Genomic DNA, 14564 nt, shown 5'->3' with positions numbered 1-14564 from the left:
CAGCCCACCGGGTTATACGGCGCTGGATGGGGTGGACTGCAGGTTCCTGAAGCCCATAAGGTTGTGTAGGGTTGGGGGAGGCGAGGGGGTGCAGCTCCTCCCTCCCCGTGATGTTGTATGGTGCTGGGGGCAGGTGCGCAGCTCCCCGAGTCTTATATGTGGGGGGGGGTCTGCATCTCCCACCCCACAAGGTTCTGGAGGACGAGTAGATCCCCACACCCTATAAGGGTTTATGGGCCTGACGGAGGTGCACAGCTCCTGGCACCCCAATACGTTGGTGCAGCGCATCTCCCTGCGCCCCACGAGGGATGCGTGGTGCTGGACAAGACCCCAAATCCCATAATTGTGTGGTGCTGGATGGGGGGCTGCGAATCCCTGAACCCCATAAGGGTTATATGGTACAGGAAGGGTGGGGAGGGGCTGTGGCTCCTTGAGTTCTGCGGAAAGGTGGGGAAAAGGCTGAGGGGGTGCAGTTCCCTCCACTCTAAAACTTGTTAAGGTGCTGGGGTGGTTGCACAGCTCCGTGAGTCTTATATAGGGTTGGGGGGGGTGGAAGGGGTTGCATTTCCCCCCACTCCATAAGGTTGTACGGTGCTGGTTGGTGGGGGGGGGGGCCTGCAGCTGGCACCCAAATGGGTTGCTATGGAGCTGGGGGAGGACAAATATCTCTCTGAATCCCATAAGGGATGTGTGGTGCTGGAGGGGGGTGATGCATCTCCCCACCACCCCGTAAGGGAGACACAGAGTTGGACAAGGGGTCTACAGGTTCCTGAAGCCCACAAGGGATGTGTGGTGCTGAGGGGGGTGCACAGCTCCCTGCACCCCAGTAGGTTGGCGCAGGGCTGAGGGGGACATGAATCTCCCTGACTCCTGCAATGGAAGCACAGTGCTGCACTGGGGACGTGCAGCTCCCACATCCCATAAGGGATGGATGGTGCTGTACCCCACACCTCTCCCCACCAGCCCCACACAGCCCCCAGCCCCCGTAGCCCCCCATGACTCACCAGACAGCCCCCACCCCAAACACTCTTTTTGGCCCTATTTACCCACAGCCTTTTGAAGACTCCCATGATGGACCCCAGGGGTCCCAGCTGCGCATCTCAGGCCAACCCCAATACCGCACCTGTAGGAATGTGGCACGTGGGGCCCTGCTGGGGCTGGGGCTGCAGTGCTGCGCAGACGGGAGGAATTTCCTGCAGGCCCTCAGCCAGGGCCAGATGCCAAAGCACGGGGTCAGCCCGGGATACCGACGTGGTACAGCACAGGGGAGCAGCTCCCAGGTCAGGTTCTGCGGGGGCTTTTGGGATCTGACCCCAAAATAGAGCAGGTTCACCCCACAGAGCCGTGGGGCTGCAGCTGCCCCTTTCTCCTCGTGCCTCCGTTTAAGTGTCCCATATGCAGTGTTTTATGGAGCTGGGTCGTGTCTGTGCTGCGCTCCGAGCATCCATCCAGCAGTGCATGGGGAAAGGGGTCCCCTAAAAGGCCGGGATGGAGGGAGACGGCAGTGAATTCTCTTTGAAACCAGCATTTGGTGCCCAGCAGAGGGAAATCTCCTCCAGTGAATGGGAGGAAAACCCACTCAGACCCAGAAGCCCAGAGCTGGGGAGGCTCAGCCACGGCGCAGGAACGAGGCGGGCGTTAGGAACAGTGTTTATTGTCAGTGAGGCCATGGAAGCAGAAAGGAGTGGGTACAGCCCGATACAACGCGCCATCCGGTGCTGGTACAGCTTTTTTTTGGGGGGGAAGGAGGGGGGGGAGGTCACCAGCCCCATAGTTTTCCAGTAAAAATTGAAAAAGCAAAGCATTTTGTCCAGATCTGCAGAATCCCTTCAGGTCACCTCTTGTGCCACAGCCACCCAGCGATGGACGTGTGGGGCCAAAGTGGGGCTCAGCCTGCAGGTGGGACAAACTGGGGGCACCCAGCACTCCTCCAACCACACCAATAAGTGCACTTGAAGCCCTCAGCATTGCTGCAGCCGCCCCGTCCCAGGAAGCAGCTTGGTGCTTTCCCCCAGGAGAGGTGCGTTGGAGGTGGGCTGCTCTCCCTTTTCGGCCCCACTCACAAAGATGGGTGCCTGACCCCAGAGCTGCCCTGTGGCCCTGGGAAGGAACCGGTGCGATGGTGAAGATCTTTGCAATAAATAGAATTTATACTGAAGGATCCCTTTAAAACGAAATAAAATTGTCGTTTCACCATAAAGGAAACAAAAATGACCTGAAAAAATCCCGAAGAAATGTGGCCGCTGCCCTCGCGTGGAGCTGTGAGGTCAGGGGATGCTTAGGGTCCGCGCTTCATAGAAAAAACACCCTTTCAATCACTTCACTGGAAACCTCATTTTGCCTAAAGGTTTATTTGTTTGTTTACTTTTCCTCCCCAATTTTGTTTGTAAAAAAGCTACAAACCCCACCAACCGCAGTACGAAGGGCAGCGCAGGCGGGGAAGGTCCTGCACCGTGCGCTGCTGCATGTGCAAAAACCCCCAAATGGGAAACTGATGCGCCCACGTCCCAGCAGTGGGGTCACAGCCCTCAGACCCCTTTCTTCTCCTCTCCCCCAGGAAGCCGGGGGGACGCAGCACTCCTCCAAAAGCCCTTTTTTCCCCCAAAACCCTCAGGAGGAGAAGCAGCAGCAGCTCCACAGGGGGCAGGAGACGCTTTTCTGTTGGGATCTGCACCAGCGCTTCCCACAGCCATAGGGCCGGGTTTTTCTTTTCCCCTCCATAAGCCAGCGTGGTCGCACGTATCCAACCACTGCTCTCCTCACTTCTTCCCTCACAGCGCTTTGCTACACCAAACACGGAGCGGTGCCGAACCCAGAGCCCTGCGTGCTCAGCCCACTGCAGGGGTCCCCGAAATGGAGACGTTTCCCCCAAACCGTGGCCACGGGGACGGGGAAGCAGTGGGATCTGCCTCCTCCCTCTCCTGCACTGACCAGGGGGACTCCGAGCATCTCACCGCAACGACCCTGCGCCGTTCCCATAGGGGCGGGCGCTGAGCCCCCCGATGAGCCCCCCCTGGCTCTGCCCTTCCTTCCCACCGCTCACGGCCGACCTACACTCAGATTAGCAGTGGGAGGAAAACCCAAAAGAACTTCGGTTAGTGAAACTGCTGAAAGAACTCTGCTATTTACAACAGCTGAGCCCGGAGCGTGCCCTGCAGCACACCAGCATCGTGCTGCCGGCCGCCTCCAGGGGAAAAGGTCCTAAATTCTGTGGGATCTCAGACATGAAACGGGCAGAATCTGCTGTCAGAACCGAGATCTGTGAGTAAGGCTCTGGGCGATGCTCCAGGTAAGTACACTTGCACGCTCTCTGCCCGCTTCTCCCCGCCAAGGGCAGCAGCACGGGGAGGGATTGCATAGTTGGATGCCTTCTGAAAAACAACGACGAGGGAATGTTGTAAAGCTTTTGAGTTATCGGCAGAACTCATCTTTTATTTCCACGTGGTAAGATGCTGGACCTCGCTCTATACAGGACTGGGCCGAGGATCGAGCCCGGTTTGGGATCCCTAATTACAAAAAAATAATCTGTGCAAACATCGCAGTGCTGAATCACAGCCCCTCTGCGGGACGGGAACGCCGGGACGCTCCGACCGCTGCGGGCTGAGCGGGGAACGCCGTGGACAACGCGTGAGTTACGCAGTTATTGACGGGTTCGCTTTCCTTACGTGTCACTCTTTAGCCCTATTATCAAAAATATCTTTAATATTACTCAGCCTAAAGGTCAGTTACGTGGCTCAGCAAAATGGAGCCGAGTTAATTCTATTCAGCAGAACAGAGGTAGTATGGAAGTAGCTTGCTCAAGTAGAAAGTTATCGCGTGTGTCCACGTAGGGCTGGAAGCTATGGGCGGCGCGGCGTTACCTCCGTGCTGCAGGGCTCTGTCCTCTCTCCTGCTCCACGCCGGAGGTGTTGCTGGTGGGGGCACCGACCTGCCTTCTGTCCATCTCTGTACCGCCAACAGAACGGCTCTGCACGGCGCTGCTGCAGGAAAACTCGGCACCGTTCCGCGCTGAGACCACCCTCGGTCCCCCTCCCACCCTCCTGAAGAGCTTAAAAAACGATATTTAAAAACCAGAGCCGAGCCCGTGGGGGAGGGCAGAGCCCCACGCGGTGCTGAAGGCGCTGAGACATCCGACGGGCTCAGTTCGACCGAAACAAAATGATAACATCCCATTCCGACTACGTTTCTCTCAGTACCAGGAAAAAAATAATTAAGTGTTTAAAAAATAAAAAAATAATAAAAAAAAATCTCTCCGTTGAAAGGTCTGTGACTCCCTCACTGAGATCGTGGGGCGTTCCGCTCCGTTCTGGGAAGCACTGTTGGAGTGAGGCGGTGTCGGGGTCCAGCTGAAAGCTTTGGTCTGGGATACGGATCGCTGGGACCCCCTTCCACCCACAGCTCCCACCTGAGCACGCCCTGCGCTGACCCCATCCAGGCAGGATGAGCCCCGTGCCCGAGTCTCTGCAGGGAGGGACCGCTCCTCCCAGCCCCCAGCCCGGATCTCCTCCGCAGCGCAGAGCTGAACGCCTCTGTCAGCCCACTCCCTCCTTCCAGGCAGCGCGAGGAGCGCGGGGATAAACCACACCGTTATTGCATTCCCCACGTGCTGCAGGTCCGGCCCTGGCAGCGCTCAGAACCTGTGCACCAGTGCCTCGCGCTCTTTACGTTTCAGCTCCTCTTTGTAACAGCAGGAGCAGAAATTCCCAGTTTCTGGGTGTCCGTAAAAGCTGCAGTTTGGCTGCTTGCATTTGGTCTGCTGAACGCTATAAAGAACCCTGCCTCTCGTTTTGTCCGCTGGTGCTCCCTTCTGCGGGCTGTCCTGCTCCAGGTACTCCCGGTAACCGTTGCTGTGCTGGGGGGGAACGCAGGCGGGGGCCTCGCACTCCGTGGGGAAGCTGGGGTGAACGTCCGTGTCCGTGGGGGAGAACCTCCCCACGTGGGAAGGCGGCGGCCGTGCCTGAGCGCAGTGCCGGGGCAGGGTGGCATAGGGGGGGAGGCTGCTGCAGGACCCCCCCGCCACCTGTCGCCGACCCTCGTGGTAGCTGGGGGGGTGCGAGCCTTCTGCACTGCCGCTGACCACGGAGGGCCTGGGGAAGGTGAAGACGCCTGAGTAGCTGGAGGGAAACGCGGCCATTTTAGCTCCGATGGCCAAATCCGGGGCGTGGATGGCGTAGGCCGGGGGGGGCTGGGGGTACACGGGGCCGTGCAGGGCTTCCTCGCCCCTCACTTCCACCTCTAGCTTCTTGGCAGGGGCAGCGCTCCCCAGCGCCTTCTTCTCAGCCTCCTTTTGCTTCTGCTCGGCCAGGAAGCGCTCCTCAGCATCCAGGAGGTACTGCTGGATCATCTCCTCCTGGTACTGGTGCCGGTGGCCGGTCTTCAGGTGGCCGGCGAAGATGAACTTGCGTTCCCCCTGCATGGCAGCACGCAGGATGCTGAGGCTCAGCCGCACGTCGTTGCTGTACTTGTAGGGGTCCGAGGGCTTCTCGGAGGCCGCCTTACCCACGCAGCTTTTCTCCCCGGGAACCGAAAGGTCTCCCTGGGAGGATTCCTCTTTGCTGCCTTTCCTCGTCTTCAAGGATCCCTTCTTCTTCTTCTCCAGGGTGTCCCCCTGCCCGTTGCTCACACCTCCCTTGATAGTTTTGCTGTGCATCAACCCACCCATGTTCTTTTTTAGCTTACTTCCCAAAGTCTTGCCGAAGCTGCCCAGCTTATTGGCAACCGAGTCGGCCCGTTTCTTATCCTTCTCCTTGTCCTTTTCTCGGTCTTTCTTTGGTTTCTCTTTGTCCTTGCAGCCCCTGCTGCCCCCGTTGCTTGCTGAGCTGCTGCAGACTGACTCCTTGTCTGACTCTCCCGACTCCACAGCCGAACGGGCATCGTCCCCTGCTGAGGCCGTGGGGGATTCCGGCTGGGCCAAAGGCGCCTGGGAGAAAAGAAAACACATACCAAGTCACTGAGCTGCTCAGACAAGATTTTTCAGGCTGAAGGTGAAGCAGAGACGCAGGGATGTGGTAGGAGAACAGAGGGGATGAGTGGCGGCTCTCAGATCCAGAGCTACTGCACATCAGAGACGCTGCAGCAAAGAGCGACCAAACGTCACCGCTCAAGCTGTGCTGGAGATGACGCCTTAACAGCTTCAGGCAGATGAGAACAGCTGTGATCAGAACAGCTCACGAGGAAGTTCAGGGAATTTTTGCCAAAAGAGGAGACAGGAGGAAAAGAATAAAACCAAGAAACCTCCTCCGCTCTTGGCAGCCTGGGGACATCCCCACCGCCGGGGCAGCTGCTGCGGTCCGGCGATGCATCACCACTGAGATGTTGGAAACAGATGGAAGTTTTCAGAACTCTATGAGCCAACGTAAGGTCCCAGGAAAGCTCCAGTCACACCATGACCCTCAAGGCAGCTCCTGGCGGCTGTAAACCAACGCTCAGTGTTTGTCTTGGAACAAGCAGCGGCCGTCTGTGCCGCCAGACACCTACGCAGCAGGATGCGTGCGCAGCGGGACGCGCAGGGGCGTGAAGGGTAAAAACAGGCTTGAAAAGCTCTACAAAAAAAGCGTGTGCACCAAAACACGGGTTGTTTATCTGCTCAGAGCAACGTCAGCCGCAGTGTGTAATGGAGCACAGAGCCTCACGTGAAGCCAGGAGGTGACTTCACCCCTGCGGCCCTGCAGAAGGGAAGTGTAAATAATTCAGCAAAGAAAACGCTCCTCATCTCTTACCTGCGTGTCACAAGGCAACGTGATCCACTTCACATTCATGTAGCTGTGCAGCAGGTGCAGCTTCGCTTCCAATGAGAGCGTCACACTGAAATGTAAAGACAAGCAGAAGAGGCTTACAGTCCTTTTCACTCTATGACAGAGGTTCTTCTTTCCGTATTTAGTTGTCTGTTTTAATGCATTTTAACAGATCAGTTAGAAACTACCAAGACAACAGCAATACCAAAGCCAGCATTTTTGTAAGCCCCCCAAACCTTTCAATTAAAGCCAAAGTAAGTACGTAAGGAGACTCCTGCGTGTCAGAATTGAGTTTGCTACGAATTACAATCAACTTGGCAAATAATCCTTACTTGCATGTGAGACAAGTAACAAGAAAGCAGACGTCGCAGACCTAATTAGAGCTATTTTCAAAATGATTTTCCTCTTTAAAAAAATTAAAAGAAGTAAAGATGTTTTCTCAACAATTTCCACTTGCCAATTTTTTTTCCCCACTAAAAACACAGATATTTCCTATTGGCTCAGAATCCCTCCGAGGAGAATCTGTATCTCCTAAGCCCGCCCCGAGCTTGAATACTCTGACCTTGGAGGTTTCTTCATTTCCTAACCCAAAGTCATATGATGGCCAAGTCACGCTCCCAGCTCTCCCACCACTGTGCCACTCCTGGTAATTTCTGGCTCAATAACAGGAAATCTGCTCCTACCAAACGATGACAGGGCTTGCCCACAGCCTGAGCCCAAAATAGGATGGGGCTGCGTGCAGGCTGTCCTCTGACTGCAGGGCCCACAGTGGAAGGTATTTGCCTTCCTAAACGGGGGTCACGGGAATGGAAAAATACACCTTTCTCATGTCTGCAATACAGGCTCCAGCAGCTGGTCCTCCTTTGCTTCTCAGTATGATCTAAGCCTGACCTGAATCTCCATACAACATTTGGAGCAATCACCTCTTACCCTGGAGAGGGAAGCTGGTAAGATGTCATTATCCCACCCAGAAGATTCTACCAGAAGCCCCCCGTGTTTGTGAGCATAACCGAGGAAGTGCCACACCGTGACCACTCTGTGCCCCATCACCAACCTGGCCAGTTTGACGTTGTCACTGTCATCCTTTCCCCACTGCCAGTCCTTCCCAGGATCCACTGCAAAGTGCACGGGGAGCAGCTTATGCTCAGAGTCCGTCAGGGGGATCACAGCTGCCCAAGGAAGAGAACAGGAAGGCCCTCAGCACCCGAGAGGATGGGATTTGGCACAGAGGCAGAGCCTGCCACTTCTGTGCTGCATCCCATCGGTCCCCAGAACCGCAGCTGACACGGAGCCTGGCATCCATCTCCAGCACACAGCCCAGGTGAATCCAGCTGAGCCCCGGCAGCGGCAGCCGGGCTGCGAGCGCTCACCAAGAACAGCGTCGGCCCTGATGGCCTCTGCTCTCACAGCAAAGCACACGCAGGCTCTGTGAGCGCTCGTTTATCACATACCTTGATCTGTCGTGGGCTCCTTCTGCTCCATGGATACCAGGGCAGAGAAATGGGCTTGGTCGTACGCCAGGACCAACGGAGAGCGGTGGCATTTGTTGGCTGGAACTTCCAGGGGAAGGTAGATACCTCCAAAGGGAATAGGGGCAAAGGCTGGAAGGAAATCGGGCTGATTAGTTTGCAGAACAGGTTAAAGAGGGAAGAGTTGTTTATACTGAAAGTGCTCCAGAACACAGCTTGTTTCACTTCGAGGTTTTACCTGTGATTTTTTTTTTTTTTTAATCAGCTTGAGGAACAAAAAACCCCCAAAGCAGACATTCATTGAACACCAGGAGAAAAACAGTCACCAAATGAATCTGTGTTTTCTATGAAAGCCCTTCTTCACTCCTCCACAAAAGAAACAACTTAAGTCTGCACACAGAACGAAGGTAATTGATTAATCTTCTCTGACAGGAAATTAACTCTGCTGGTGGAAAATACTACACGCAGGGAACGGAATTTCCCTTCTGTACGCCCACATGTGCAGGGGCAGAAGAGGTAGAAAAACATAACGAAAAGGCAGCAGGACAGGCTGAGATGTCTGTGTGTCTCATACCCTCATGGATTCACCCACAGCAGCTACAGAAGCTCAGCGCCCGCCGTGCTCTGCTGGCAGATTGGAGACCCAGCTTCATTGGGCAAAAAGTGCCCAGGAACACAAGGAGCCAAGGGAAAATGCACAAAATCAGCGCACACAGAAAAAGGAACAGGAGCGCAATTCCTACCTTCTCCCCCTGAGTCTCGCAGCATCGTGTCTGCCACCACCACTATGGGTCTCTTCAACACGTGGGCAAGGACAAAAACGTGGAACTCCTCCAGGCTCTCATACACGGGTTCTTCGGAGCTTTCAACACTTTCAGAAACAAGAAATCAATCATTTTCCATCCCCTGCGCCTCCGCTCATTGCTTTTAATGACAGCAAGAGATTCTGAGACTGTTTCTCTGCTGTCGCCTGTCAAGTTTCGTTTCCTAATTTCAGATTTCAGACATAGATCAAAACCAATTCCTTTTCTAAGACAAGGCTTTGTTTCCAGGAAACACCATCGTGTTATTTGGCACTTCTTGGAGCCTCTGACCTAAAAGCGCTGTTCGCTTGGGATGGCTGCAGCAATCAAGTGCCCTCGAAACACAGAGGGAGACAGAACGCTGCCGAAATCCTCACTTTATTTATCACTCTCATTTTGGAGCCATGGAGATGATAAAAGATGGGAGAAGATCAGCGTTCAGCTCTGTTCTGCTCCACCTACCCTCCGCAGCCGCCTCCGTTGGTGCCGTAGTGCACGCGAGGTTCGCTGGAGGCCAACTTGATCAGCTCGTTCCATTCCTTCTGCCACTCCTCCTCGGTGTAAACCAGACCGGACTGAAAAAGGCAAATGGGACAAAATCCTCAGACTAACTTTTTTTTTTTCTTTCCAGTTTCTGCAGCACAGTTTTGTACGTTTGGGTTTATGTAGAAATCATCAATACGTCATGCAAAAACGCACGCGTTTCCCAAATCAGTATTCTCACAGGGAGATCATCTGCCTCAAAGGAAGACTCAGTTTGTTCATGGGATGGAAATCAACATTTTGATCCATAGAATGAGAGGAAAGCTTTACTCTTACTCGGATCCTTCCAGCATTGAAGGCAGTGGCACTGCAAGGAAAACCCGTGTAAGGCACAGCCCTTTCCTCAAAGCCCTGCAGTGCTCCGAAGACGTCGTCCACCCACAGCAGCACACGCACAGAACACGCTGCCCTTCCTACAGCCGTCCTAATCCTAAAAGCCTGCAGTAAGAATTCGGTTTCTCTTCTAACACAGAAGCTTTTCAAATAGCTTCCAACACAACCAGGAGTTGAAAGGTATCAGAAACAATACGAATCCTGAGCACAATGAGGAATGACCTAAAATAGACCAAGCAAAAAGCTACACTGGAGCCTGCTGTGGTCGAGGTCCTAAGGAAAAGCACCAAGAAACGCCCCAGTAAGTGCAGCAGCCCTTTCTCCTCCTGCTTTCCTGGGCTCCAAAGTCAGAGCTCCAGCGTCCAAACACAACATCCTAAATCTTCTGAGCTGCCAAGAAAACCTTCACGCCACAAACCAGAAGTAACTGACAGTTCAGCCAGCTCCGTTTGCTCAGTGAAGTATTAATTAAGTTTCTCTGCTCCGGGTTAAGCCTTTGATATGAATTCTTTCATCACCCATCTAAAGCAAAACAAAGAATATCCTACCCGGAGTGAGCTGTGTAAGTCAGAGCTCTTTCCATCACTGCTGCCTCTTCTGGAGCTGCTTTGGAAGGGAACAAACCCAGCAGTGCCTGTGCTGCTGATGGAACCAGGGCTGCTCCACCGGCTCCACGCACCTCCTCTGCCCACTGCTGTCTCCCAGATGCTTCTGCTGGGGATGTTACAAGGGAATGGCACTACCGAGGTCCTGCACCATCAATGTTCTCAAGTGCTTCTAAGATCTACAAGCCACAGGACTCTGGAGATAGCCTTGAGCATGCTGTTTAAAGGGATGCCTAAAAGCACGCTTTTAATGGCACTAAAACCTCCAACTATTTATTACCTACTCTGTTTCAAACAGTGAAATACATTTATTTATTTTTTTTTTTAAACTGTCAAGATACGAAATCCTCGTGCCCTTCCAAAAATAAAAAGGAAGCTGGAAAGTAAACAACATCCTTCAGTGTCAGGTGGAAACAAAAAGTTTACCCTGCTCACAAAAAAAGAGCGCAATCTGAGGACATCTGGTAACTTTCCACCTTGACAAAGCCAGCTCCCTGCTTTTGGGCTGGGGGTGAGCACGTCACGGCTTTGAAGTCTTTAATGTGGCAAGTTGATAATTTCCTTTTTTGGTGGAGGAGCCCCACGCTTCAGCTGAGGTGCATCTTTGTGATCTTATCACAAGACAGACCTACACGGGAGCACTTCTTATCAGCACATCCTGCCGCTGCCAGCCAGGCAGCCCAGCCAGGCTGCATCTTCGGTGCGTGGTGATGTTTGTCTTCCATCGATGCCGGACACAACGTGGCTCTAATAAAGGAATTTTCCTACTATGTAATACAGAGAATTTCACCCAAGCTTCACAGCCAAAGTTTATGTCGAAGGATATTTCTCATCTTGGCGTAGCCAAGTTCTGCAAGCCGCAGACTTGCCTAAAACTGAAGGCATTTGTTTTCCTCCCAAACTTACGGGATGTTTGATCAGGATTTTGCACTCTGCTCCCAGACTACGTTCAGTCTGGTTCCTACCTCCTTGTTCTGCTGTGTCTGCTGCCAACGCCACCGCCGCTTCAGGGCTTCCCTTTCCACACCTTTATCCATTAAGGTATAAAGGGATTTGCGAAGCACGAGATCTCTGTCGTGGAAACCCCACATACCTGCATGGAGGGAAGGAAAAACACCAGGGGATTAGCAAGAACTGGCACTTCTCCACCCTCTGCTCTATAATCAGTGTAAGTTTAAGTCCTACAGCGTGCCACAAACCAGGGGAAGTGGTACAGTGGGAAATGAAGGCAGAGAAATGCAAGTTGAGCAGGGCCAACCCGAACAACCGATTCCACAATCCTAAACTCCCTGCTCAAAGCCCACATCCCACGGCCAGCTTTCAGACAGCTACGACAAGAAGCTACAAGGACTTCAGATATAAGGACTCTCCCCCGAACGTCTGAGCACACGGTGCTTTCCATCAGTGCTAGGCTGCTCCGTCGAGGGAAAACGCAGAGCAGGTGAAATGAGACTGTGGTTTCGCTGTGTCTGAACAGAGCCAGCCACACAAAGGAAATACGCAAGCCCACTCATTTAGAAGTCTGGAAACCTCAAAAATTTGTCACGAGGTGAACTTACAGGAGCAAAACTGGGCTCTTGGAACTGCTCTGCTCAGCCACCTCCGGAGAACCGGGCGGCTCTGTTATTTCACATTTCCTTCAGAAACACGGGGAAACTTGCCAAAGGGAAGAGGCGAGGCCCAGCCCAGCGAGAACAGTTTTAGAAGTACACAAGCACTTGGCAGCTCGCTTCCCTCGGCTCCAGCTCTCCTCGCCAGCCCTGCACATCCACTGCTGCCTGCCTGGGGCGAGCAGCCAGTCCACGGCATCCCACAGGGACAGATGGGGACGCGGTGCTGCTCGTCCCAAAGACAGACAGGGCACCTGGGCTCTCCTCCCACCTCCACAGCAGCAGCTGGCTGAGCCGACAGCAGAAAGCGGCTGGGGTAAAGAGGGGAGGCTGCTGGGGGGAATCACTGAGCCACTTCCCCACCACGCACTCGGCGAAGCTCTTACCCAGGGACGCAGCGTGGAGCAGGCAGTTCCCATCACCCGTGGTGGCCAGGGGAAGCAGCCTCTGGCAGCTGGGATCCACGTTCGCCCACCAGTTCAGACGACCTGGGGGAACATTTGAGAGCATGAAAACCAGGCACGTAGCTGGACACGGAACCAAAAAACAAGGGAGATGAGGGCTGCAGCCTGCTTAATTTGCAATGGGAACACCAACGGAGATGAGCTGCACGTCCGTCCTGCAGCTGGAAGAGGAAAGGAGCGAAGAAGATGCAATAAAAGGACAGGCTGGAGTTACAACATCACTATGGTGACTGGGGAGAAGGCCAGGCTGCAAGAACAGGCAGGACACGGGAAATAATGACTTTGGATCAAATAAATCAGAGCTAAAACTGGAAGCAGGAGCCAGCCCAGCTAGGATTTGACCCGGACCAGCATTCTCCTCCTGCTCATTTTTCTCTCTGCTTCTTTCACAACCCCAGCCAACCATCAGGCCAAAAGCACGTCCAAAGCACCAGCCTCAAAAGGTGCCAACAGCTCTTCTGCTTTCCCCAGTTAATAACCAGAGGCTCTCGGTTGCTTCCAGGAAGCAGAACACTCCCACTCAGCGCATCTCGTGTGGGTGACTCTCAGAACTTTTGCTGCTGAGCCAAGCAGCTTTACCAATGAAAACGTAAACCGACAGCGCTTAAAAATAGCAGCTTTTGGGTAACATAAGGCACGTGAATCACTACAAGTTAAGAGAGAAGGTTTTCAGATCATCTAAAAATAGAAGCTAGGAAAAATTAACACACACGGCAGTTCAGCTTAAGACTGGAAGTTAAACATCGATCGAGGGCAGGAAGCTGTGCTACGACTCCAACTCACAGCTCCTCACCCTGCTGTGCCCTCACCACTGCGCCGTGTCCCCTGGAGGAGGCTGGGACTCCTGGCAGCAAACCCTGCCCCTGCAATAAGCACTTGGGAGGGGAGGGCACGTTCGGGGGGCAAAAGCATTGCATCCACTTGAACTGCTCTTCCAGCACTGCTTTCTTTCCCCTGCTTTCCAGTGAACTCCTCTGCTCCTGAGCGCGGCCCCTGGCTTCACGAGGAGCACGCGATTTCTCACCACTGTTTGCACAACCTCAGTGGGAACAGACTTAGCAGGGGAGCTAAGTCCAGAAAAGCACTTTTAAACACCACTGGGAGATAAACACAGGAAAAGCACAGGAGGCAGAGCTCACTGGGATGGGATGCTGGTGACTGCTTTTCTCAGCATCAGGAAAGGAACCTGCAGGAGCTGCAGAGACAAGAGCTCTGCTTGGAAAAGGGGCTGATTTGCACTCAATATTGTTTCTGGCACGGCGACGTCGCAAACCTTCGCCAAATGGAGCGGAGCCAGAAGAGTAAAGCGAGAAGCAAAACAGCATCTAACAAAAGCTGAACAAAATCAGAATGCTACTGCAGTCAGTACGGAGATTTTTATTGCCTTCGTGTGTTTCCCTGGGAACGTGCTGCTCCGCGTCTGGGAGCAGCCACTGGGTTTGTGAGATTTGTCTTCCCAGGGCGTTTCTGCACCTCTGGTCAGCACTCTGGAGTTGTGCAGATTCCCAGAGAGCACAGCCAGGTCCAGACACACAGACACACCTTCAGAAGGCTTTTCTCTTTGCAGCACGCAGCCACGACGTGCTGCACATCCACGGCGAGGCACGCAGAGTCATTTGTCCAGACTTCCACACTCTGAGTTATGCAAGAGAGGTCATCGCCGCTTCACTCCCTCCAAAGGAGCCGCATTCCCCAAACCTTTCTCAATATTTTGCTTGTGGCAAGGCAGTAAAGGGCCAAGAGGCCCCCTAGAAGTATTTAAAACAACATCTTTCTCTGCGCACAGTTATTAGCAGCAACTCCTGGAAGCTCTGCATGCCAGCAGAAGGGAAAAATAATTGGATTCAGGAGCACAATGGATCTTCCTGCCATCAGCACTTCAGCAGCAGTGAGAGAAACGTGTGTGTGACCGGCGGGACAAACTGACCCACGCACCAAAAGCTCTGCTATTGCTGGCTCACCGCTGGCTCATCGCAGTATTTTGGGCTCCTGGCAACCCCCCC

At 53.8% G+C, this 14564-nt stretch overlaps 1 protein-coding gene across 1 annotated transcript; it reads right to left on the bottom strand.

The window, feature by feature from the left end:
• Positions 1–3393: 3393 nt before the first annotated feature.
• OTUD7B (OTU deubiquitinase 7B) lies at positions 3394–13798 on the bottom strand. The gene is made up of 8 exons (XM_031556920.1): positions 12484–13798; positions 11453–11580; positions 9469–9581; positions 8947–9074; positions 8186–8335; positions 7789–7903; positions 6720–6804; positions 3394–5920 (listed from the first exon to the last, which is right to left on the bottom strand). The coding sequence occupies exons 1-8, from the start codon at positions 12605–12607 to the stop codon at positions 4631–4633; spliced, it is 2133 nt and encodes a 710-aa protein (XP_031412780.1). The 5' UTR covers positions 12608–13798; the 3' UTR covers positions 3394–4630.
• Positions 13799–14564: the final 766 nt, after the last annotated feature.

Source organism: Meleagris gallopavo, chromosome 27 (genome assembly GCF_000146605.3).
Source record: "Meleagris gallopavo isolate NT-WF06-2002-E0010 breed Aviagen turkey brand Nicholas breeding stock chromosome 27, Turkey_5.1, whole genome shotgun sequence".
NCBI lineage: Eukaryota > Metazoa > Chordata > Aves > Galliformes > Phasianidae > Meleagris > Meleagris gallopavo.
The sequence above is the reverse complement of the archived record's forward strand: the minus strand, read 5'-3'. Positions and strand labels throughout refer to the sequence as shown.